A 26,656-nucleotide genomic window follows, 5' to 3' on the forward strand; every position below is an offset into this window, starting at 1 on the left:
TCTTTTAGTTGTTAACCAATTATTCAGTTTGTCTGACGTTTTGCAGAAGAATGTGGAGAATGGTGAGAACATGACATCACCCTCATTTGTGCCAACGTTGTTGACAAGTCGGGAAAACCTCCTCTCGGAAAACGGATTGCCATTGATTAGCTTGATAAAATTTCACGCCACACACAATTCATAAACAACCTGCCTGTACTGGGTTGACAGCGTTGTCAGTTCACGTAGGTTAGACGATGTTATTTTTAACTGTTGGCTAAGAAAAACATATTATATAGTCAGGGCTGCGGAGTCGGTGTGCAAAGCCTTCGACTCAGACGCTGACTCCGACGCCTCAACTTATGGTACCACCGATTCCGACTCCTCTATTTGTAATTAAACTAATTGTATTTCCTATATTGACTGAAAGCGCACAACATACAAGGCATTTCATCACTGCCAATGTGAATTATCAGAGGTGCTGTGAAGTCGGTACACAAAACTCAATTGATGGTACGGTTTTACCGACTCCAGCTCCGACTCAAGTAACCCAACAATTGCTTCCGACTCTGACTCCACAGCACCAAATACAATTACCTCTTATTTTCTTGTGGTCATCATCGCTAAGGGTTGTATTAACGCTTGCCATCGAATGCTAATAACCAGCGACTTTTGTCACGCATAGTTATATGTGCTTTAGGTGATAAGAATGGTACAGGAAGTGCTGTTTCTATGAAGGCGGTGATGGTTATGCAGGTAGAATGTTGATAAATCATGTGTCATGCTTACCTCTGACAGGCCTGACCTGTCGGTTTAAAAGTGACAATATACTCCTCTGTGTCTGTCGGTCACGGGCAGATGGTCATGAGGATTGTTGCCGTGTGTTATAGTTTATCGGTTCTAACACCTTAACCATCTTGTTCTGTTGCCTGCGTCATTACTTACTCCTGACCTCCATTTTTTTACAGCTGAGTTTTGGGTATTTTTTTGTTCTTTTGTAGATGTAAGCTCAGAGTTTGCTCTTAGATGGCACAAAAGTCCTGAAGTGATCTCCTTGCCTGTGGGTGGGGCAAAGAAAGAAGTGATTAATACATAAATACTGTTGTAACATGCAGGAGGTGGAGTGCACATGCATGTTTTGATGGGGGGGGGGGGGGGGGGGGGGGGGGTGGAAAAGCTGTTGAAGGCTCCCCATGGGTGTCACCTCCCGATGATGACGACACACTGAAGCTCGAGGAGCTAGTCCTAGTGTACACCAGTTCCCTCGGAGCCCTGTGCTCCCCTCCTTGCCTGGACGAGAGAGAGAGAGCGCGGGGGGGGGGGGGGGGGGGGGGAGAGGGAGGGAGAGAGAGAGAGAGAGAGAGAGCGGGGGGGCGGGAGGGGGGAGAGAGAGAGAGAGAGAGACAGAGGGAGGGAGGGAGGGAGGGCGGGCAGGCGGGGGGGGGGGGGGGAGAGAGAGAGAGAGAGAGGGTGGGGGGGAGAGAGAGAGATATTAAGGGGATGAAGTTGGAGAGACAGGAAGAAAGGCATGGAACAAGCAGAAGCAGAAAAAAAGAGAAGATGACAGGTGATTAAGTTCAGAGATGACAGAACAGTTTTGAGACTGATACTAGCTGGGGGAACTGTAGAAAGAGAAACAGAGATGAGTAAGGTTTGATGTAGTTTAAGCAAGACCAGACAGGAGATAAGCTATTTAAGTTACTCACAGTCCAGTGTCTGGGCGTAGTAAGAAAGACAGTCTTTTAAAACCTACAATGGAACTAGAGAGAACACATCATGGGCCGGAGCCAAAGTGGCCATGGCTATATTTACACCAGTGTTGATGTCTCTTTGTGGTCCAGAAAAGACCTACCAATGGTTAAACCTATTATACAGACTTGTACAAGAATGGATAATTGCAGAGAGGTTGAGCTTTTGATCCCTGAGCAGTGATTGTGCTGGGCTGTCAAATTCCCATTGAGCCAATTAGAACAGAACAGGTTGATCTGCTTGTGAAAGTCATTCCTTAGTCTATTCCCAAGTCTATTCCTGGGGGAGTGAGAAAATGCCTATTATACAAGAGGTTTCAAACATGTTTGGGTTGGTGGCTTCAGTTTGAGATTATATAGCCAAAGTTATATTCTGAGGCTACGTCCTTCTTCATGCTTTTAGTTTGTCAAGTATGCGCACATTTAAAGCACCGTGAAGTGAAAAAAGTGCAGCAGGTATTTGAGTTTGTCCTCGGGTGAGTTTAGGTTTATAATGGAAGCATGATAAAGCCAACGAAACTTGGTTGGTTTTGCAAATGTCTCAGATTCGGTGTTGGGTTCCTAAAACACTGGTTAGTGGACTTCCACTTAACCTGAAAACTAAAAACTAAAAACCCTCTTTGTGCATAGCAGAACATAGGTGAGAATGAGCCTTCCGATTCTCGTTCGGCTCTTTCACAAGCGTGTGTTGCATTTTTTTTCTGGGAATTTCACACTTTAACTGGCTCCACCAAGGGGTACAAGAAGTTCTGTACAGGTAGTACTATGTTACGTTCAAACACCAAACACGTTTTTATGCAAAACAGCACATGAATGTCCCTCTTTATCATATACACCCTGCGACGTCTATCTCTTACCCCTAACTGAGAATAGAAACTACTAAAGGAAAGTCTGTCTGTGAACAAAACTCAAGTTGATGTTAAAGAGCTGAGTCAGTTAAAAGCCAGCAGTGCAGAGAAGGCGTCGTAACGCCACTGTTAATACTTTTGGTTAAAGTTGTTGTGTTAATGGCGCCAGCCAGTCGAATAAGTTTCTCAAGCCTTTGTCATGGGTCTCTTTCTGCGACACGCTCGTGGTTAGGTGGCAGTCGTGTGCGGAGGACCCACGTGGTGACATTCATTGTTCCTGTCATGTAGTTTCATAAATGCGTGACTGGAAACCACCGGTCAAACATTACGTTTTACTCTTCACCTACATCTGGGTGAATTGGCGTCCGCTACATCCGTCTCCAGGAGGAGAACTTCAACCTTTTTTTTTGTGTCTTTTTAACTCGAAAAAGGGCAGCACTTTATGTGGTTTACTTTGGATAGTTCACTTTAAAGAAACTTTAAAGGTCGGGTGGATTGAGGTGGTTGCAGACTCCGAGCTGTTCCTGTCTGTAAATTGTTTGCTGGTTTATTTTTATTGTGCTGTTCTGCCCCAGCACTGAAACCTGTCAGGTAAGAACTATGTAAATCATTCCCTCAGCATGTGATTAACTGAAGTGTTGCTTGAACACTGATGTAGGTGGGCTATGGCAGGTTTGAAATCCCTGTCCCACCTGCTCAGGTTTATCCATGCTCTTTGACAGCTTTACATGTGCGTGGGCATGAACGAGATCAGTTCCTGTCGGCGGTTGATTGTCAAGAAGAAACATTTTATAATGTCCAAACACTCATCACTTAGTCATGAAACAGTGGTCTGGGAAGTCCCTTGTGGGACCAGGGGCTGGGGTGGGATTGGGGGGGGGGTCTGTGATTGAATTTTTTCCGATGGGATGTTGTTCTTAGTTCTTATTTAAAGTTACTGCAGATTATTAATGGAGATTAATGGCTGAATCTGTCTGAGATGAACACCTAGTGTCCAGACGGAGGTGATTCAACCTGACCTCTCTGCTCCAGAGGAAGGTTGACATATCTGTGCTAATCCTTGTTGAAGCAAAGGATAGCTGAGTAAACCAGTTGTGTGTACGATGACTAGAACAATTTGTAATCGGTAGAGTGATGTACACATAAAGCACCAAGGACTTCTCTTTATTAGCATTAGGGATTTTGTTGCTACATATTTGACTTTTTTACGGCATACCTAACTCACAACTCATTCATACAACTCACTTAGGTTTTCTAATGCTCACACATTCGTGCGTTCATTATCATGTATTATTAATTAAGAACACGTTAATCATCAGCATCTATAATTTACCACCCTCAGCTCATCAGACGGTCATCCTTCTTTCAATGTGACTTGGTAAAGGAAGATCTCGGGGGTTGGGGGGGCCGGGGGGGAGAAGTCATGGGGCATCTCGTCATTTCGCCTTAAGCCATTCAGTAGAATTTAGTTTTAAATCATGCTTCAGTGATTTCCGCGCAATTTTGCAAGAAAAAAAGGAAGCAGTTGCAGCAACAAGGGTGACGCATTTTTTTTTTTTTTTTTACGGGGAAGTTGACTTTTGACTCTATGTGTGTCTCTATTCTATGTGTGACAGATGCAATGACGACAGGATCCAAAGGACAGAGAACCAGGCAACCCAGTGGGTTACTCTGCGCTAGCAATCAAGCGGCTAACGGGCACGGGATCAAAGACTCCATCTTGCTGAGCTAGCTCACCTGCTCGGCTCCCTCTTTCTCCGCCCTTCCTCCGTCTCTATCAGTCAGAATGGATAACGGGAGATCGCTCTGGGCCTCCTTGGTCCTCCTGAACCTCCTCATCACCTCCAGGGCGCTCCTCACCCCCCGTATCTCCTTTCCTTTGGGTAAGTTTGTCAATAACTGAATTGTAAACCCAGTCTAGCAGATGATAAGAGATTGAAGTTAAAAACTTTATTTGTTTTTATTACTGAACTTTTTATTAGTTTAGTAATAATAATAAAAAAAAAAACTTCTCTAGGCCTATCTCTGTAAGCAGAGTCGTTCATTGTTGGGACAATGAGAAAGTTTTCTATACCACTGACCTGATTTGTTTGAATTAACGCTTTTTGCTAAGGATGGCGAAGAAGTAAAGGCATTGCCAGACTTTGAGTATGTATAAAAGTCCTCCATGACTCACATGGGACCAAACTTGGGAATCACACAGAAGGTGATGATAACTAGGGTAATAACGAGTGAGTGGTTTCCCTTGTGTTGTGTCAACATACCTAAATGGATTTTGATTCAGGAGATCTAATTCTCTGGAATGGAATTGGATTTCACCGTAAGTGTCCTAACGCTGACCTGAAGCCAGTGTCTTTAGATCATCATGTCTTTTTGACAGAAGTCTGATTTACTCGTCTTGAACAACATATTTGTGCTTTGAATCAGTGGTCTGTATCGAAGCTCCCGTTGTGCTTGTTAATTTACTCGAGCAGTGATTTGTTATCCTTTCAGGTATCATAAATGAGCGCAAAATGTCGAGGTTTTTTTTTTTTTCCTGTTATTTGTCGTTGTATGTTGCCCTACTTCTCTGAGGTTAGCCACAGCTGGGAAGGCATAACAAGACACACAGTGTAGGTAAAAAGAAAAAAGGAGGGGGAAAAAAAAAAAAAGCAGAGAAGCGAAGAGAGGCAGAAAACATTGTCACAGCAATAAAGCTGAACTTTTGATGTTTTATCTTGCTTTCATTACCTCTGTTGAATGGAGTCGTTTATTTGGTTTGAACAAAGTAGCCCTTTAATGGGGTTTGAGAAGAAAAAACGTATCTGCCTCACATTATTTTAAACTGTAGTCAAGCTTGCCTAAACTATGAAATTGGTCATTTGCTTCAGGATTGTTACTTGTCTGCAAAAAAAAAGACTAACTTGTTCTGAATGAGAATTACAAATTTCACTTTCGGATTTATTAAAGTGGGTTTAATGGTCAGGCAACCTAATTTTTTCCAGCAGAAAAATATAAATATAATTTGTATAGCCTACATATACTCTCATTCTCCTTCAAGATCTGATAGTGTTTGAAACAATCAGTTGTGCGACCTGGACCATTAACCCTGAAAATGTTTTGACAACTTAAAAAGCTAGTATTATTAAGTTTATTTTGGAACTTCAAACGTATTCCAAGGAACCACTGTTTCCAGCTTTTGTCATTCATTCAAGTGCTGATTGCTCAAGTAGACTTTCGCTTATCGTGTTTAAACATTTTGGCACAAGGTATCAGAAACTGTTGGAAGCAAGAAACAGAGTTTAGCACTCTTATATCCAGTAATAAATGGTACTCAGAATGTATGCATTTGGGAGAATGTTTAGAGAGAACAAGATGTAAATGAGGTTAGGAAAGAGGAAGTGGAGTTGGCCCAGTTAAAAAGAAAAAAAGAACTGAAAAACTTTGTGAATTCATTTGTTTCCTTTCTGTATTGAGGGTTTTTTTTTGTTTGTTTGTTTTTATTTGAATGCTTGTTCTTTGGGAGCCAACTATTTGATTGGAGATTTTGGAGACAAATGGGGTCAGTTTGTTGCACTCGAGTCCTGGCTGGAGATCGGTTACATTCTGGAATGTTCTTTTCCGTGTCTCATCATTCCCTTTTCTCATCACCGACTTCTAGCAGTTTTTCCACGTTTCTATCAAGGTCACCAAAGTTCTCAGTCACTTGGATTTTTAAAAAGATTGAATCTCATTTCTGAGGCTAATAGAGGGATTAATTTGTTTTTACGGCCCTTTTATTTGTTTTCCAGAATCGTTATTGGATCGCTTATTAAAAATCCAGGGTTATCGTAAAAGCCCAAAAGCAGACAAGCTCTCCAGGAATAGTGTTGGACACATTTAGAGCTACATAGTTGGGGGGTTGAGAAATGCAGTGGAGGAATAGTCATGTGAGGGGTGAAAGTTCACACAGAGCTTTTATGTTGTGCTAGCTGGACCTGCTGAGCAGTTCAGGCGATTACGAGTCTTCGGCAGGACCTGCGGAGTCTCCGCTCGCCCCAAACGCCTGGTTCCGTAGCGACCTGCGACACAGTGAATCAGGCGACAGAGTACTTACTGAGACACTGTCACGTAAACAACACCCATTAACACTTCATTAATGTCAGCACTAGGGTTAGATGCTGACTTGGTAACACATAGCATGTGTTAGTGCATAGACTGCTGATCAGTGCATGGGTTTGGTCGCCTGGTAATCCAGTGCATTTCTTGCACAGAGTTCTTTTCGTGTGGGTACACAAAATGGATGTTATTTACTGCCGTTTTTGCATGGGTTCCAAAAACAGTCTTTTCGCAGAACCTTTTTCGCACATTTCCAGAATTTGTTTAACTCTCTGTTACCCTTGGCTACAGTGCTTTCAGCGGACAAAGCTTTAATTTTTGGCGTTTATCAGGATACACAGTGCAACATTTCCATCTTCTGTACAATATCTGGGTTTGTAGCAAACTACCACAAACATATTGCACTGCTAGCATACAGTCTTCCGTTCGGATCATTTAGATGTTTGCAATGCTGTTACCAATTTCCCTGTGACAGAAGTTCCCCTCAGGTTGCACGATTCCACTTGATTTACGCGACTTTGAGCAGACTTTCACGTCCAGATTCTCTAAAGGCTTAACAGAAAGTCTGGAACCTCTCAGCCGAGCCAGTTGAAGCCAGCTGGTTGTCATAAAGCGTCGTGTTGACAATCTTTAAATCAAGGCCAGAAACATTTTACTTGTTTCCCAATAGGAGTTATCTGTGACATTCACTTGGTTATCATAACGGAGCTCAGTGAAACCTATCTGCAGCTTTCTGATTGGTGTCATCCCATGTTGTGTCTGGTTTGAAGATTTCAATCCACTTTGATCACGGAGGAAAACATTTGGCTAAAAGAACAGCAGACATTCGCTATGAAAGTAGAGGTCCACATATGGACTTATGGATGTTTTTTTTTGTGCTCTGATTGTACTCTTGTCCAGAACGACTTAAAATTTCGGGAGCGACCTCAGTATTAAGTATGTCTTGGGCTAGGGCACTAAACAGGGAGGCATTATTTTCGGGGTCAAGCAAGCAAACCACACGACCCTTCAGTCACTGAGTTGTTTGCCCATACACCAACACCACTGCATACCATCTCCCTGCGTAGCATGCTATTGTCATTTCTCTTTCCTCTTTCTGTGTCAGACAGAGTGGCACAGTCATGGACAGGCTAATTGAAAGCAGAAGACTGTTTCTATTTGGTTGGTTTCTTTTCCTTTGACAGGGGGTTAAAAGAAAAAAAGGATATGGGGAGGGTTTCGTGCCAGTAAGACTTCCGGTTTCTTCTAAACAAATCAGTGAATCTTCCCGTTAAAAAACCAAAAAAAAAACGGACCCGTGCCTTTTTTTTTTTTTTTTTTTTTTTTTTTTTCGAAGTACATTTAATGAAAATGCTGGGAGCAAAGCTGGGAGGAGAGATATGCTCTGAGAGGAAGGGAGAAGGAGGGGGCGGGGGCAAGGTCTGGTGACGTTCTACTGGCTCAGTAAAGCCTGAAGGAAGACAGCTGGTGAGCTGTGAGTCAACCCTGAGGATTAAGCGTCATATTGGCTCCGCTCGACTCCGAGCAGACCCTGGGACTTGCGCTCTGACAGGGTGGAACTGTTAGCCCTTTCTCTTCGAAAACCCGTTTTTGCCCTTGAGGAGTACACTCCGAATCTCTGTGGGAGTGATTTCACTAAATCCTCAGCTCCTAACAGTTCGACCGTTGTGTAACACACCACCCTTCAGCAAATGGGTGTATTCCTGCACAGTGAGATTTTTTTCGGTTTGCTGAGTAACTTGAACGTGTTAGCGTAAGCCAGAGTTGGTCAACATGACATTGCTGACTTTTGACTGCATGAAATGGACAGATGACATGAATAGGCTAATCTTTTTGTGAAATACCCCTCTTCTTTCCAGTACATGCAGTAGATCTAGACATGTTGGAACCAGGGTGTTTACACGGTCGCTCTCGCTCTCATGTATACTTGAACTGCTTCTTCACGACCACTGACCTTATGGTTGACACAAGATAAGTTAGCATTTTCCAGATCTAGTCACGAAGACACACTGGACAGCGCAATTTTCATTTAATGAGACAGATTAAATGAACATTTAGTCAACCTGGCAAGGCTGTAAGGATTTAGAAGAACATGTTGAATCAGGTGTGTTAACCCTGGAGTTAATGAAAAAACTTTTCTTTTAGAACAGGCCCAAGTTCTAGATTTGAGTAACGGTGGTTTACATAAAAGCAGATATTTTTCATGTGGAGTCTTTGAAGATGTTTTCAATAGCGGTGGTAGAAGAAAAGGGAAATGCTGTGTTGCATTTGGACAAGATACATCTTGAAAAATGAATCACACAGACCTGACGCGTTTGTATTGCCATGGCCTCAATGTGGAGGTCAAAGTTGAAGAAAAAGGTATGCGAGACTCAGTTTGGTTAGATCGGCTTTTGGCCTCAGCGTTCACATCATCTCCTCAGGATGCTAATGACAAGTGTCTTGAAAACTCGACCATCGCAGCCAGCCAGCCAGCCAGCCAGCCAGCCAGTGAAGTGCATCCACCCCAAACTCTGGAGCTTTTTTTTTTTTTTTTTTTTTTTTTTTTAATGTAAAAATAAGATGGCAAACAAAGTAATTCGGTCAGGTGGTCAATCCGTCCTTCAGTGATCACAGACTGAATGTTTGGCTCATAAGGATGGTTCAAAACTCATCTGGATGCCATTTGTTAGTCATTTTCTTTAAACAAGATGAATGGGAAGTAGTTCACAGAATTTTTTTTTTTTTTTTTTATGCCTCTCTGCTTTGGAGGCACTGTACCAAGTTTTTGGTTGCAGCTAGTAGAACGGATGCACCAACCACAGTTGCCAACACCTTCGTGGGGTGACACATACAGTAGTTAGGCACCAACTGCTTGTGCTGAGAAATGAAGCGCAGATTTAAAAATAAGCATGACATTTATGCAGAGGGCTGTTTGCTTTACATAGCATCTTCTTAATTAGAAAACCGTTCTGAGAACATGGCTTACCTTTCAGCTCAGAACAGAAAGCTGTTTCCTGTCTCCAGCTGTGCTTGGTTGAACTTAAGCTCGACGCTTAATTCACAGGTTCTCACCACAGAATATGTTAGCAAAAATCAAAGGCCGGATGCGCTTTCTGCGCATTGCTTTTCTGAAGCCGCGGTTCCATCTGATAAGTCAGAAAACTTTGAAACTTTACGCGTCCTGATTGTGAAAAAAACAAAACAAAACAAAAAAAAAAACCCTTATGCTAAATTTTCAGGAGAGATGTCTTCCGTGCATGGTTTAAGCAAAACCAAGCGAAGATATTTTTTTACATCGAACATTATCCTCTCTCTCTCTGCGGTTCACGTGATATCTAAAACCCAAGGCTTTGCGTTTTTTTTTTTTTTTTTCCGCTCATGTTCTCTCTTAGTTCAGACCTCTGGCCTTTGATCTCCATCTGTCTTGTATTAAAGTGCTCGTCCAGCGAACATCTCGCTGAAGTGCGGTGGCTGCACGGCCGGTGTGTGTGTATAGACCGGCGCTCAGCCAGCCAGTCTTCACTCTGTCCTTCTCTTGGCACTTACACTGCCCACATGTCTGAGTGCTGGACTTAAGGTCGTTTACCGTCACTGCCAACTCGAACTCTCTGTTGCTTTACTCGCTCAACCCTCAGCGGCTCTTACGGCCGTTACATTACGTTTGTTAATGCAGTCGTACGTGAGACTTACGTGCTCTGTGCTGTCACTGCTCAGGGTCAGGTCGCATCTCGAATCCTCGCCGCACCTGCCGCCCCGACCACGGAGGCTTTGACTTCGGCCTTTGACCCGGTGGCCTTTCCACGGCTCAGAGCACACAGAGCACACATTCCTGCGCGCACGTCCATGCATGACTGCCCGCATGCACGCACGGTACATGCAGTTTTACTCACGCACGCAGGCACACACACACACACACATGAGCACGCCACGATCGTGGTAACTGGAGTGTTAACTGGTGAATCCCGTACTGAATACTGAATGAATCTGGGTACGCGCACGCGCACACACACACACACATACACACACACACACACACACACACACACTGTAGATCAGTCTTGTGTACCGAATGAAGCGTCTCTCCCTCATAAACTCCTCTCCCTCACTTGCACATGCACATGCACACACAAGTGCACATAGCGTACACACACACACACACACACACACACACACAGAGAAGTCTTTGGTTAACAGTGACAACCAAAGAAGTGGGAGTGATACTTGCAAGATATAGTTATGAAACAACAGCAGGTGACAACCAACCAATTTAACGTACCATTAACAGCTGCTTCAGTTAACATCACCTTCAGCAAAGCCCAGCTGTTGGTCACAAGAACGTACAAGGTTCAGATTCAGAATAGCAGGATGTGAAGGAAGCTGTAAAATCGAATACACGAACAAACAGACAGGTTATTTTATGGCCCGTATGAAGCGATCTCACTCCTTTGATGTTGTGGTGTGGTGACTGTGGTTGACAAATAGTGAGAACTGTGTGGGTGTTTTGACTTACATTCGCGGGTGCATGCAGAACCAAAATCTACGGAAAAGATCTCCAGTGACCCCAAAAAAAGAAGATAAAATGTTGCCAGCAGCCCCCTGTAGGGGATGTTCGTCAATAATCGCGGTTGTTGATTAATACATTTGTGTTTAATTCATCTTAGATAATGATTAGTAGTATTTTTTGTTTCGTATTTTGGGGCATCTGTCCATCTGATTTGGCACATTATGTTGAATGTCAGTTACATACATTCATTCAGAATAAAGCTTCTTGCACTTGATTGGCTAAGAGGAGTAAGCGGACAGAGGCTGAATCAAGTCAGGAGGCCGGATAAAAAGGGTCCTGTCAAGTCCCAGAGGCTGAGGTTGCCGGTCAAAGAAACTCTATAGCGACAGTGTCCGTGGCGATGAGTAACCGAGTACGAAACCGAGAATTTGGTTTCCGCTGTATTTGTGTGAGTTCTGTGATGTTTGGAGCCTTTGGCTCTGAGATCAGTTGCGAAGGGAGAGAGTCGTAAAATTCACTTAGCGCGAGTTAGTTTGTGGTGGTACCTGGCACCAGTATCGGTGACCACAGCTCGCTGGAAAGATCTGAAAAGCTGGTCTGGCAGCGATGTTCAGTTGTTAACTTGTGTGTTCAGGGCTCACCCGCGCTTTTTCGTTGTCATCCCCTTGAATTGATGGCAGCGTGAGACGGCCAGATTCCATTAAAAAAAAAAAAAAAACGTTTCTAGGTCAAGAATTAATCATGTAACATTTACAGGACCTATTTTATGGTTTAAACTGTATGGCTGTGTTGCTTTCAGACGACATGGGGAGCGACACGTCTGATGTCGCTTATTCGTGTGATTCTGTATTAGCGCGTATCGAAAGAGACTGTTAGTCTGCTAGGTTCATTTTAAAGTGCCATGACCGGTCTCTGGTCACGACATTTTGCTTTCTCGTCTCAGTTTCTCTCCCTTTATCTGCCTCTTGCACTCTCTCCCTCACTCACACAATCGGTTAAACAAAAGACATTTCCAGCGGCGTATTCTATACCTGCTGTCTGGTGAATCAGTGGTCATGTCAACGGAAACATGGTAATATTTTTATCCCCTGAAACAGTTTGTACTGGTTTTCTGTCACTCTGTGCTCTGGTCTTTACATTATAATTAGCTGTATACTTAGTGAAGAAATGTTTACTGGTGAATACTTGTTGATTGAGCTGGAATGTTCCAAAGCCTTGTCATTCAATGCTGTTCTCGACCTCACTGATGAGGATGTTTTAATTCTTGCTGTATCTGTGTGTCATTGTATCAGTAATGGCTGTTTAGCAGTGCTGTTCTTGGAAGTATCAAACAATGTATCTCTGTCTGCTGCTTCTTGATTATCTCTCTCTCTCGCCCCCCCCTTTCTTTCTCTCTCTCTCTCTCTCTCTCTCTCTCTCTCTCTCTCTCTCTCTCTCTCTCTCTCTGTCTGTCTCTCTTTCTCTTTCTGTCATCTCTCCTTATTACTGGAAGACACAGAGAGACACTATTTTTTTGCCCAAAATCAGACTTGGGTGCCCTCAGACATGATGTTGTCTTGATAAGGCCCATGTCTCAAATATGCCAAGCATTTGTCAATGAGGGCTCAGGTCCCACTGAATACCCGTCACCAGTCAGGTTCATTCCACTCTCATAGTGGTTCCTCGTTGTAACCCTTATCCTTGTAAATTTGTAGAATGCCGATTGAGACGTGTTTGTAAATACTCTGGCGTTTCTTTTTCCAGCATGTTCTCTGTGTTTTGACTGCCCCCTGCTGTTACATCCGAGCACTCCTGAATGCTCTGTTTTTTTATTTTTTTAAATATTTCTTCCGTCTTTAAGCTTTAGGTTATAACATGATAAAACAATATTCCTGTAGTCATTTGTTCATTTGCAGAATGATGCATTTCATGTTACACAAATCCCTGTCATATCATAGTCACAAACAGGATGTGACGCCTGACGAATTTTAGTTATGGCAGCTGAAGCTAGCCTTGTGTACCTATGTATACATAGCAAACTATGAAAATGTTTGAAACATGAAGTGTGAAGTGTGAAATGAGAAATGCGTGTGTGCGTTTGTGTGTAAGAGCGAGAGAGAGTGAAGAAGAGGAAGAGAAAGAGAGAGAGATTTGCTATACTATGTCTGAATTGATTTATTCCCTGTTTATTCTGTATTATGTCACTCTGAATCTTCGAAATCGTTGAAGATTTCTGATATATGTGATAGTGAAGTCCTTTCTTTCCAGTGAATGAGGATTCTGCGTCATTCCATGAAATGTCCCAGTCACCTTCAATGTACTCTGTTTGGAATGAAAAAAAAAAAATCTGATTAACCTTTTTAAACCTTTTTCTGCTTTCGCGTTTGTCATACTGCAGGAAGTCCAGGGAGGCCCCTCACTGTCTTCAACATGTCTGGCGTAGACAATACCACCACGCTGTTGCTAAGCAACGACGAGAACACGCTGTTTGTGGGAGCACGAGACTCTATCCTGGCATTAGACATCAGCCATCCCTGGGCCATCGACATTAAAAACAGGGTTAGTCACCTGTAATGGTATTTAGTCCTTAGTGTCTGGACCCTAGAATTTACTAAAAAAAACACACACACATTGCTGTGCTCAAAATATTCCAGACTGTGATTCTTGATTTACAGAGAAAGATTTACATCTTTCACTGAACATGACTGAAGGCAATCTCTGAGTCTCCCTCTCTTTTGTCATTCCAGCTGGACTGGTCACCCACAGAGAAAGATCTGGCAGACTGCTCTATGAAAGGCAAAAAGAAGGTAAACAAAATTATTATTAGGGTCTCTCTCTTAGTACGAAGTCTCTTTCTTTATTTGACCTACCTCAGGTCTGAACATTTATAACACCATCTACATTCATTAGTATGTGGTTTCAGCTGGGTAGGTTTAAGGTTGTTTTTCTGTGTGTGACCTCAGGTAAACTATCGAAAGAGCTGCTCATATATGAGAGAGTGAACTGTGTTATGCTCCGTGTGTCTTGTTGAGCTGCGTTAATGAGATCAGAGCAACAGAACATCATTGGTGACACTGTTTTCTCTTTGCTCCGCCCCCTTTTAGACAGACTGCCCAAACTTTGTGAGGGTGCTCCAGGTCCTAAACTCCACTCACATGTATGCCTGCGGAACATTTGCCTTCAGTCCACGCTGCACATACATCGTAAGAGCCTTCCGCCCCTCTGTTTCACGCTCCTTCTCCTGTTTCATTTCCATCATCACCATCACCATTCTTCGTTTACTGTCTCTCTCTCTCTCTCTCTTATTCCTCTTTCTTGTAGGTTCCATTTTCCACCCAACCACCTCTGTGGGTTTTTTTTTTTCTTTGCATTTGTTTTCCCTCTCTGATCCTCCACCGTGTAACCATAGTAACATTTTTGATTTTTCTTTTCTTGATCTCTGTTTTGCCCTTGTCTCCTTGCTGTCGTTTTCTTTCTCTCTCTCTGTCTCTCTCTCTCTCTCTCTCTCGCTCGTTCCTATCCTGTGTGTGTCCTGACTTGATCTGGTGACTTGTCTTTGGGGTAAATTTGAAATCTAATTGCATCACTGGTACCCTGTGTCAACTCACATTCAGTTCATTACCCTCAGTTGTGTTAATGTGCACCTTTTAGTTCAGAAACATGCGTGCTAGTCCTTCACACACCAGCAGTCAATATCTAATCCACTCATGTGTGCACGGCAATCTCACTGATGGTTTCGTGCTTCGTTGACTGAGCTGCTGTGCCTGTGTGTGTGTGTGTGTGTGTGTGTGTGTGTGTGTGATGTGATGGAAAAGAGCATGTGCGTGCTTTTTTATACGTTGAAGAAGTAATCCATGTCACGCAACCGGGTCTCTCGGCACCGAACGATGGCGCGGCGAAACCCTGACATGGAGGTGTTTATTGGAGTGGGTTCCATCTCTAATAGATGAATGAGAGGGCCTGTCCCTGATGCTGCGTCTCTGTGTTCTTTTTTAGAACACTCAGAACTTCGCCTTGGCAACGGGCCCCAGCGGGAAACCTGAAGAAGGCAGAGGTCGCAGCCCATATGATCCCTATCAAAAGAACATTGCCATCACTGTGGGTAAGGTCACTCTTCACTCGCAGGGTTTGAGTGCCAAGGAGGTGCAGGGGAACAACGCTGATGAAATAATGTAATTTTTTTAATGTGTGTGTGTGTGTGTGTGTGTGTGTGTGTGCGCGCACGCACGCGTATGTGAGTGTGCGTGCATGGGTAATCAGGCTTGCGTGTCATTTTTTATGTATGTATACATGCTTGTAATGTGTGTGTGTGTGTGTGTGAGAGAGAGTTAGCGAGCGAGTGTGTAATAAAGAGAGCGCAGACACCCCTAATCCTCTTGGCTTTAAGCTCCTCTCTTGATCTACTTATCTTTAGGTGGGTAACATGTGACTTACACCTGACCGTTCAAATTCACATTCTGCGCCTCATTTTAACGCCGTTCTCTCACCAAATGTGCTGACAGTGATTGCTCCGTATCATTTGACTAAATATCACTCAAAACCCCCTCATTTCTGATACGACTCCAGTATCTGTTGGAACATAAACTCTGTTGAAAATGACAGACTGAAAGGTAACTAGCTTTTGCGCTGGATCCCATTATCTAATTGGCCTTGTAGTTTGTCTGTTTATTTAAATGTAGGGTAGGGGAGTTCACCGCAGACTTTTAGTTTAACTAACATGGTTATAGAAACAAGTCAGCCGTCTCAAAACACACGGATTATATCATTACAAAAAAAAAAAAAAAAAAAGTTTCAAGGATTGGAAAAAGCAGAAGAACACAGGGCTTTTATTCTGGTGCAATAGAATTAAACTATGTATGGAAACAATGAATATAAATGGCTATATGTGTGTGTTTGCGTGTGTTTGTGTTTGTGTGTGTGTGTGTGTGTGTGTGTGTGTGCGTGCGTGCGTATATGTGTGTGTTTCAGATGGAGAGCTGTACACAGGGACAGTTGCTGATTACATGGGCAATCGGCCAGTCATCTCCCGACACTTGAGCGAGGGCAGTCATGTTGACCTGAAGTTGGATGACACGCCGGGGTGGTTAGAGGGTGCGTCCGCTCTGCTGTGTAAAGATATTAAAACGACTGTTGCTCTTAATCACGTCCATCACTCAGTGCTCTTTTCATTTTTCTCTTGTCTCAGACACCATTTGTATTGTATTTAGTGCAAGTATTTGTCGTGCGGATATTTATCAAAGACTTGACGTACTTCAGATGACAAAACCCAGTTTGTTAATGAGGTTAATTGTTATAGTGTATGGTTTTGCGAAGCACTTTTTCAACGTTCCAGGCATCTGGAAACACAGCTGTAGACTCTTGTATTCTGGAACAGTCCTTTTCAAAAGTTCATAGTTTCTCTCTTTCTTCTCTGCCTATCCCAGAACCCACCTTCATCAGTTCTGCGTTCGTGCGAGGTGAGGAGAAGGTCTATTTCTTCTTCAGCGAGGTCGGCCGAGAGTACGACTTTCTCGAAAAGTTCACCGTGTCACGTATCGCACAAGTCTGCACGGTAAAGCAAAGAATTAAGTAAATTTTTCCTGCCCGTCTGTATGCATGTATGTGTGCTTGAGGGTTTGAGTGAGAGTAACAGTAATCTTTGTAAAGTCTCTGTCTTCAAGTTTCTCCGTGTGAGTGTTTGTAAGTAATGTGTCTGTTTGGTTGTCAGAGTGATGTGGGAGGCCAGCGCACCCTGCAGAAGCGCTGGACAACTTTTGCCAAAGCTCAGCTCCTCTGCCAAGCTGAGAAAGAACTGCCTTACAATGTCCTCCAGGACGTTTTCACCCTCTCACCACCAGAGGGCGCCTCTGACGAGGACACACTGTTCTATGGCATTTTCAGACCTCAGTGGTAAGAAATGAAAAACATAATAAAAGCACACTGCCGTTTATTTTTATCTGTTGGCTGATGTTTGATAAACAGATTCAGACAACATATGAAGATTAGTTTTACTAATATTCTGCAATCAGGCATTGAATTATGAGGAATTTGTTGAGCTTTGACTAACTACATCTTCAGGTATAGTAACATCTGCAACTAAACTCCATCCTCTCTCTCTCTCTCTCTCTCTCTCTCCTCTCTCTTTTTTTCCCTTTGGCCAGGCCGATAAATTCAGGACGGTCAGCGGTCTGTGCCTTCAGTCTTGGTGACATCAAGGCAGTTTTTTCGGGGAATTACAAAGTTCTAAACAGAGACAGCCTCCGATGGACCACGCGTGTACAGGAGAAAATAGCCAATCCTGGAGAGGCAAGTGTCTCTTGTAGGGCCTGTGTCCAAAGAACATTCTAGATCATTAATTCTATTAATACTAATTAATAATGAACTCATATCACCTGATTATCCAGCTGACAGTAATGACATAGAGGTAGTAGATAATTGCGTATATAGTTAAGCTTCCAGGGCTTGAGTGCTGAATTGAGGCCATGGTGCTAGCTCCATATCCTGATGGATTTTTGTAAAGTATATTTTCAGTTTTAAGTCGCTCAATTTTAAGTTATGACTCAGCCTTGTGATCAATTAAACATGTTTGATTTACTTTTTGGTTTCTTTTTCTCGCTCTCTCTCTCTCTCTCTCTCTTTTTATATGTTGGCAGTGTGGCCTCCACAACGCCTCAGACAACACACTGCGTTTTGTGAAAGAGAATTTTCTGGCCGATGCCAGCGTACAGCCTACGAAACGACGCATCACCCTGGCGTCGGCCGACCAGGATTACAGCAACATCGCCGCTCAGAGGGTACGGGCAGCTAACGGCAAGGAGCACACCGTCCTCTACCTGCTTACAGGTGAGAGTGCTTACAGGGAGGAAATGACCAGGGGGCGGCGATCCGAAATATACTCAAACTCGAACATTCATATTACCAAAAAAGAAACGTTTAGACGCTTTGTCTTGGCCAGTCTTTAAAAAAAAAAGTTACATTTTGGTATGAGTCAGATGGTTAGACATTAAAGGATCATTTCAATCTGAGGTCTTTTACCCAAACTTCCTGAAACAGGGATACTTCACAGATATGTTACTGGCGACACACTGTGGTCTTTCTCCAAATGTAAACGTTGAATCCAAACAAGTTCTAGTATTAAAGAATCCTTTAAAATACAGTGTTTTGTGGGAGAGAGAGATATCCTTCAGTGTAGACCTTTAGTTTCACAAGTAAGAAGGTCTCACCACAACCTGAAGGGTCCCTCTAATCTTTCAGGGGTTGCTCTAATCTTTCCTTTCATTATCCCTCCATCCAGAGTTGGGATACCTCCATAAAGCAGTTCTTTTGGAGGAAGGAGCCCACATCATTGAGGAGGTGCAAGTGTTCAGGCAACCACAGCCAATGAAGAACCTTCTGCTGTCCCTCCTGAAGGTACACCTTCCTTTCCCTCTTTGTCTAATAATCAGTTCCTGAGGATGTGCATAGACTTTTCTCTCTTGTCCAAACACTGTTTGGTTCCCATAATCAAAAAATATATGTATTTGCTTCATTTTTTTTTTACCCTTGACCTTGACCTTAAAGTGAAAAACCTTTGTTCCCAATGCTCTGAAATGTATTACCTGGACGAATGTTAGGAACTAGGTAAACACCTTTCTTTTTTGAATTGCTAAATAATAACTAATATGATTTAGATGAGGTCAATGTGATGTGCAGGTAGTTCGTTCATTTTTCCTATTAGAAGGTATTTTGGTTTGTCAGATTGGGGTTTGCTAGCCGTTTTGTTTGCGTTGGGGTGGAGATTAGCCTTGATTACCCGCACACATGCTTACTGATCTGTGACCTGTACATTGAGTGTAGAGTCCGTTAAGCTTATTTATACGGTGTGTGTGTGTGTGTGTGTGCGTGTGTGTGTGTGTGTGTGTGTGTGTGTGTGTGTGTGTTTGTGTGCGCCACATTATTAAGCACTTCTTGGAAAGCTTGTTAACGTTTATCGTAGCATATGTCCTTTGTTGTACATTATTTGGCATCCTTCATCGTTAAAGAACATAGATTTTATTCATAATCCTTCTATTTACGAGTGCGTCACCTGAGGGACCCTTTGAGCAATGAATGTGTGTCCTGTAAAGCTAAATGCATTCATTTCTTGGAAGAGCAGAAAAGGTGCCCTGCATTATTAACTCTCACATCACTACTCAGCAGAGAAAAAAGTTCATTGTTATTGGTTCTGTGAAGCGCTTGTCTAAACGGTCAGGCTTGATCCCAACTTAAACATCTGATCCAGCCCTGACCTCCCAGTTTGATCTGTGACTACAAACTCCACCCTTTTCTTCGCAGGGATCGGTGTTTATCGGTACGTCCGAGGGAGTGACCCGGGTACCGCTGTCAAACTGCTCGTTCTACCCGAACTGTGCCGAGTGCGTGCTGGCCCGAGACCCGTTCTGCGGCTGGGACCATTCTCGCGGCCTCTGTGCCGACGTCTCCACCATCCAGGGCAGCACGTGAGTATCCCGAAGCTGTGCTCGCCAGCCTGGGCGTTAGACACCCCGCGGTCATGGACGCATCTATTGCGGCACGCTTAATTTGTCTAATCAGGGCTTTGGCGATTGGATAGGTTAGTTAATTCAGATAAGCTAAAGGTCAAGGTAAACAAACGTGCAAAACAGTACTTTGGAGTCAGTGAACTTAAGCACCCTTATGTCCCCTCCCTGCAGCCTTCGTCCTTGAAAGGGGGTCGTATTATAAAAATGTGAAATCGTAAATATTTTAGTGATTGCGTTCCATGGCCTGTGCTTGGTTTTCACTTTCTCTCTCTCACACCCATGCCTCGTGTTCTCTAGTGGTCAGGATGTCGATGGAGGGAATGTCTCAGTGGCATGTCGAGCTCCTCCTGTTGTCACCCCCAGGTCATCCAGACCCACTGCAGGTATGTGGCCCAACACCAGAGTACTACTGGATCGCTATTGCGTGACAGTCGGGTATTTTAGGGTACACGGTCCTTCGTCACTCTGAGAAAACACAATGCCTGCCCGATATTTATTTATTTATTTATTTGTTTGTTTGTTGGCACTGTGTGGATGCTTGGGCAGTAGTAGTTCCCATTATCTAGAATTTATTGGGAAGTACCATAGTAGTTTATTTTAATCCACAGAACATTCTCTTTGTGAGAGACATAAGTGTTACTGTACGTTTTGTGCACTGAACAAAACACAGTCACTGCGCTGTCCTACCAAGAGGAGTATAGTAGTGTTACTGAAATTTAACATGTCATTTATACTGTGAAATCCGTCCTTTGGCAGGCCTTTCTATCTAGATAGTACCCTGTAAAGTCAAAAGTTCATTCCTGCTCTCAAAACAGCTCCTGATGGGACAGTAGAATGACTGTGAGGCCAATTTAATTGTTCTCCCATTGTTACAGATGCGTAATCTGTGTAGGGTTTTGTAGTCAGTGAGACCCGAGTCCTGAGTGGTTTCTGATTGACTGATCTCTTGCAGCCTCCTGTGAGCTGGTTTTGGTGTCCCTGAACGAAGTGGTGCGACTGAAGTGTCCAGAGGCGTCACGATTGGCCACCAGACACTGGCAAAGGCCCAATAGCAGGCTCTCGCCGGACCTTTACCTGAAACAACAGGACGGCAGCCTCCAGTTTCTGGCCACGCCCATCACTCTGGGACATTACATGTGCCAGGCCGAGGAAAACGGTTTTCAGCAGACCCTGGCCATCTACCAGGTCAAACAGAAGAGTTCCACCACCCTGCATCCCCCGACCACCACCCGGCACCAGGGCAAGGCCACTGTTGAGGTAGGGAAGTTAGCCCCCACACCCAGGTCGGTCCCTCCTAAACAGCCGGACATCAGAGCCAAAGAGCCGGAACTGGCCGTGACCAAAAAGGACGCCAACGCGGGCTCCACCCGCCGCACCGGCCGGAACTTCACCCTCTGGTTTGACTCCTCGCAGGCGAAGCAACCGCGTGACAGCGTCGGAGAAGAGCCCTTGCACGGCACCCAGCCGAGCTACCTGCAGGAGCTGGTGGTGGTGTCCGTGCTGCTAGCTTTGTGCATTAGCATTTTGCTAACCATCGCGCTGTACGGTCTGAGGCAGCGTTGTCGCGGCAGGACCATAACTCAGGTCTGCCCCCGTAAGGATGCCGAGAGGGGCACGGGGGCGGCCACCCCCCAAGAGAGGGAATCCCTGCAAGGCCATTCGCCTCGTACCGCCAAGTGCAACGGTCAGGCGCAAAACGGACAGGCCCAAAACGGGAAATCGCCCATTTCCATCAGCAATGGTTCACTCAGTGGTTCTAATGGGCATCTCCCTAACACGCCCATCTGATGTCTGAACCTGTGACGTTACTTGGTCATTTTCTAGCTGTTTCGAATGCTGTAACCAATGCTGAGCTGTCCTAAGACTTTACCTGTATCACCAATCCACTCACTGCCCTTCTCAACCACTATGTACTATGGGAATCGTTCCCCTGAGTTAAGCACCAGTCTTAGGACAGTCCATATCACCACTATGGAACTAACTGTGGTACCACTGCACATTTTCATCAGTTGGACAGAACTGTGAGGAACTGATATTTTTCTTGTAATTACATAAGTTGTAATTTCTCGGTGTGTATTGTACATTACGTGCATATTTTTGAAATGTAAATTAAAAGTCTGTTTTTTTTTTCCCCAATGTTTCTCAATTTTTTGTCGATAAGCAACAAAGTACGGAGTATCTGAAGGAGACAAATGTTTCTCTGCCTTCCTGAAACCACTTTCAGAAAACAATACAAAAAAGTTTAAAAAAAAAAGAAAAAAAAGATAATATATACTGTAGGACTAATAAATATGAAAAATGTAGCTGGATTTTTGTCCATTTGAAGAGGGAGTATAATTTAAACATGAGTGTGGATGGAATTAATAAATTGAATTCCCTGAATTAATTTAATGCTTCATTAAAATTTAAAGTCAAATTGTATTCAAACAGAATCAATGGAAACCCGAGACTTGCAGAAATGAATCGTTTACTCCAGTAAAATATTTTGTAATATCACTTTTTAAGCTATTCTGTCCTGGCTTTTGTGACAGTTTTTTTGTTTTGAAATTGTTTCAAATGTGCAATGTCTTTTTCTGCTAATAATCATCAGATGTATGTAGTAAGACAAAAAAAAAATCATACAAGTTAAACTTTCTCCTCTTCTGTCAGATGTTTCCTGTTTATGCTGGGTTTCTGATTGTCTCACAAAGACACAGTAATATCAAGGACTAAAAATATTCAACTCTGTGGTACAGTAACCATCACCGTGGAAAAGGATCTGTGTTTTTTGACGGCTGCATAATAATACATGTGTAATTTTAACTTCTTTTTGTATTTTATTTTAAATCAGTGGTACGTTGACCAGGCATTGGTACTGATACACTGTGGACCTAATTTATACAATTTGATGGTACTAACTGGAAAGACATTCGCCGTTATGAAAATGATCTGTGACAGAGTGCCAACAGAGCATTTTGTAATTGAGGTAAGAATGTTTTTCATGGTCGTCTGTCAATCAGAACTGGAACTGCAGTCAACGGTATCACCTGAAGTGATGTTTTTAAAAAGTGATTTTATCTTTATTTTTATACAATCTCTTTTCAAAAATAAAACAGTCATTTAAAACGATGTGTTACTCTGATTTGATTGTTGTCAGAAATGTCCTTCTTTTACCACTAGATGGCAGACCTCATAAACGAATAGAGATGACCTAAAAACGTGCAACATCAGTTCGTGTATCCCATTATTTCTGCTGAGAGAATAACTCCACACTCCACCCTAATACTAATAAATAACATTGCGATCTTTATTGTCCCTTGGATTTGAATCACACTCAGTCATACTTTGTCAGACCATGCGACGCCACGCCTGTTAGAATGAACTTCACTCTCATTATTCTGAAGTAGTAAATGGGGCTCCGGCACCCCTCCCCAACCCAAACTCAAACTCGCTCATTCACTCTCCAGAACCCCGTGCCCCACCCTGCAGCAATGGAAAAGGAGATCCGCACCGCTCCTGTGTCCTCCGCAAAGACTTTTTAAGGCTGTCGTTCCATTTGAAGGTACCGTATCTATTTTACCTGTAGTGCTTGTAAAGCTAACCGTGGTGATGTATTGACCACGGTATATATGGATGCTGCATTCATCGGGGGACACGTAACAGTTTTCCTGTGCTGTCCTACTACATCACCACCTTGTCCGCCGGTGACATTATGCATGCATATTGTCAAAGTGTAATATATTCGTTTTTTAAGAGCGTAAAACACTCGAGACACTTTAACTTCTACAAACAATTCCTGCTGTCCTTCCAGCTGCGCAGAATACCACAACACCTGTCCGCCGCTTTGCGCAGAGTGTGTCCTTGAGTTTCGGTGGCCTATCTTGAATGTCTGAGCCCGGACGGCTGGGAACGGCGTATAAACAGTTGACATCGTTAGCTGTCCTTTAAACTGACCTACTGGACCGGTGTTTCGAAAGAAAAATGCGGCTGAGAAATAATTAAGATAGATTTATTTACTTGTCTGCGAACCGAGCAGTTATGTATTTCTAATACTTTCTGTCGAAAGGTTTCATCATAATTTATCATATCCAGATATCTTCTCCAAAAATGCTTAACGTAGCCTACTGGTGACACGATCATATAGGTATAACTCAAATGAGGGGAGTAGGCTGAGACATGACTTTGACAGGCATCGCAATGACTGCAGTGCTCAGCAAATCTAAAAAAAGCATGAGTCATGCAAGTTGCCGGCGCACCGCGGCATACAGAGACACTCTTCACATTCCGGAGCGGAGCATCCTCGTTCTCAATACGGCATAATACTGGTACACGCCTATTGACTTTGCCCCTCTAAGCAAAAGCACTGCATTAGGACTACGACACGGGTCTTTTCGCTGTACAAAAGCGTGAAAAAAAGATAAGGAAACGAATCTTAACGATTGATCTTGAACGGTTAGAGGTAAGCAACGCTGCATATATGACCGACCTGACTGCAGTCTGTCTGGGACATGATAATAAAATACGTTCATCTAAACTTAGCCAAATTGTTATGTTCAGCTTGAAAGCGATTGAAACTATCGTACGTTTGCGGTTTTTGAATCTGTGAATCTGTTTTCTGGTTGGAACATGGTGTCTTATCCATCAGACGTGATTCTGAGCTTTTTTTTTTAACACAAAGTTCCACGGCAATGCAGTGGGGCAGAGACCTGCAGGGAATGGATGCGGTCATATTTCGTTGTATGTCTGCGCCTGAATTTCGTCCCAAATACATATTTATTAGAGCATTCAGTTTGATATCAAATGATTATTGCAATTTAATACACAGACTGTAGAGTATATATGCTCGAGATGCAATAATTTGCACTTTTACTTTAATCATAGAAAATACTAATTTATTTTCACATTTATTCTCCTTGCAAGAATAGCAAATTATTATTATTATCATTATTATTATTACTCACTCATATTATTTTATTATTTATTTATTTGGGGTAAACTTTTCCCCACATTTAAAACACGGTTAAATGTCAGTTTATTTCAAATGCCTATTGTTTTGTAATATTCGTACTGTCCAACTCTATTTATTATGTGTGCCCAGTAGTCCTCCCCCACCCCATTCAACTCCTCTCTCTCTCTCTCTTTCTCTCTCTCTCTCTCTCTCTCTTTCTCTCTCTCTCTGTCTCTCTCTCTCTCTCTCTCTGTCTCTCTCTCTCTCTCTCTCTCTCTGTCATTTCAGCCACATTCTCCATCCTGCCGCCCACCATCCCTTACCCTCCTTCTGACTCTTAACTCGTCGCCCAGTTAACTTCTCCCTCCAACACAGCCGATCTCCCAACATCACGCCCACCACTGCAACCCTGAGCTCCAGTGTTTACATAGCCACACCCACACCACCCACACCCGCCTCCTGACAACAGCAGCATGGGGATTGCGAGTCAAGGCCCCACCCCTCCTCCTGGTAACCTCAGCCCAACACAGGTGAGGACGTTCGCAAAGGTGGAGCCAAAGACTCTGGGGGTAAGTAGCGGTTGCAACACCTATGAGAAACACTAGAGAGAGACAAAGCTCTAATATTGTAGAAAATATAGAGGGACAATAAATCATTCTTACCATGTAATAGTTCTACCAACAGAAATTTTGGTGTTTGTCGTGAAGTTATGGTATATTCACCATCCAGGATGTTTTATGCATTCCAAAGCTTTCTTAAATACATTTCAAGACATCATCATTAAATATCAAATTCAGCCGAACAAAACCTTTAAGATTCCTTAATATTCCTAGTCTTTTGCTTTGTGTTTATTGCATGAAACCTTTTAATTTTTTTATTATTATTTATACCACATTATAATGATGATGATGGTGGTGTTGATGATGATGATGATGATGATGATGATTGTTGCCGTTGGATTATAACTCAATTATTACATGATCATTAAAAAATATCATTTTACTGAATGCATTTAGTTCTCTTGTTTAGTCCATTCAGATCATCATTGGCGTTCTGACCCTGTGTCTGAGTGCCTCTGTTCTCCAAATCTATGAGATCCACTTCACTGCAGACCTCATCGCCCTACTGGTGATAGTTGTTCAGGTGGGTTACTCTTGAATCTAACCAGAGACAGGACAAAGTAACTGGGAGATACAGTTTGATAACATATAGTCATCAAAATGAATTATACCAGTTAAAACTTAATGGAGAACCAGCCTCAAGCACCAGTAATATGTATCAGCTTCCTGGATGTTGCTGAAAAAGCTATGATCTGTCAGTATATTCACAAAATGTCAACCACTAGGTGGCACTGTGATGAGTGCCTAAGATATTCATTGAGGATTATATGAAAGTGCTTAAAACTAGTTGCTCAGAAGTAGATAATGTGTTACGGTTGAATCATCCAGAACTCTCTCCGGATACTCCCCATTCTGTAGAATTTGTGTGTGTTAATGTGACATAATTCACTGAGTTCTGGCTTTCTTCCTGCAGCTTATTGCTTCAGGGTCTGTCCTGATTCACACTGGAAGAAAACCCTCTCTATTCTGGGTGAGTCAGGATCTCGGTCAATAAACCAATCGATGGGTGTTATTTTATGATACCTCTTGATTTCCATCCATAGATATCACTGATTATGTTCCAGAGAAAGGGAGTAATTTGGAAAAGTCATAAAACTGTTTGTACGACGCAATACAAAAAGGGACAGGGTGCTTTAGGAATAAAAAAAAATTCATTTCATTCGCCAGTTAACTTTGCGTCCAAAATGAATGCTTGGTGTTTTGAAGTTTGCACTGAAGAGTGTGTCATGGGGTGTTTTGCGTCGCTGAGAGCTCCTTTCTTTCTTGTGAAAGGTGAAAACAACTTTGGTGCTCCATCTGGTGAGCGCGGCCTTTACCACCGCGGCCCTGGGCCTGTTGTCCAGGCACCTGCCTTACCGCCAGGACTCCTACCACTGCGAACACTGCCGCAGGCTGGAGATTTACGCTGTGGTAAACACACCTACGCTTCACTCTTATGAAGGAGAACAACAGGCTCAGTGTATGCTGACCCTTTCAGTTTAGAAGCAGTTTTAG

At 43.1% G+C, this 26,656-nt stretch overlaps 1 protein-coding gene across 1 annotated transcript; it reads left to right on the forward strand.

Moving 5' to 3' along the window:
- The first annotated feature begins 4,361 nt into the window (after positions 1-4,361).
- sema4ab (sema domain, immunoglobulin domain (Ig), transmembrane domain (TM) and short cytoplasmic domain, (semaphorin) 4Ab) lies at positions 4,362-21,562 on the forward strand. Its single transcript, XM_030788457.1, has 14 exons — positions 4,362-4,458; positions 13,516-13,676; positions 13,865-13,924; positions 14,222-14,320; positions 15,114-15,219; positions 16,086-16,208; positions 16,541-16,668; positions 16,825-17,006; positions 17,258-17,402; positions 17,750-17,939; positions 18,391-18,506; positions 19,410-19,573; positions 19,913-19,998; positions 20,568-21,562. The coding sequence occupies exons 1-14, from the start codon at positions 4,362-4,364 to the stop codon at positions 21,401-21,403; spliced, it is 2,493 nt and encodes an 830-aa protein (XP_030644317.1). The 3' UTR covers positions 21,404-21,562.
- The last annotated feature ends 5,094 nt before the right edge of the window (positions 21,563-26,656 follow it).

Source organism: Chanos chanos, chromosome 12 (assembly GCF_902362185.1).
Source record: "Chanos chanos chromosome 12, fChaCha1.1, whole genome shotgun sequence".
NCBI classification, from domain to species: domain Eukaryota; kingdom Metazoa; phylum Chordata; class Actinopteri; order Gonorynchiformes; family Chanidae; genus Chanos; species Chanos chanos.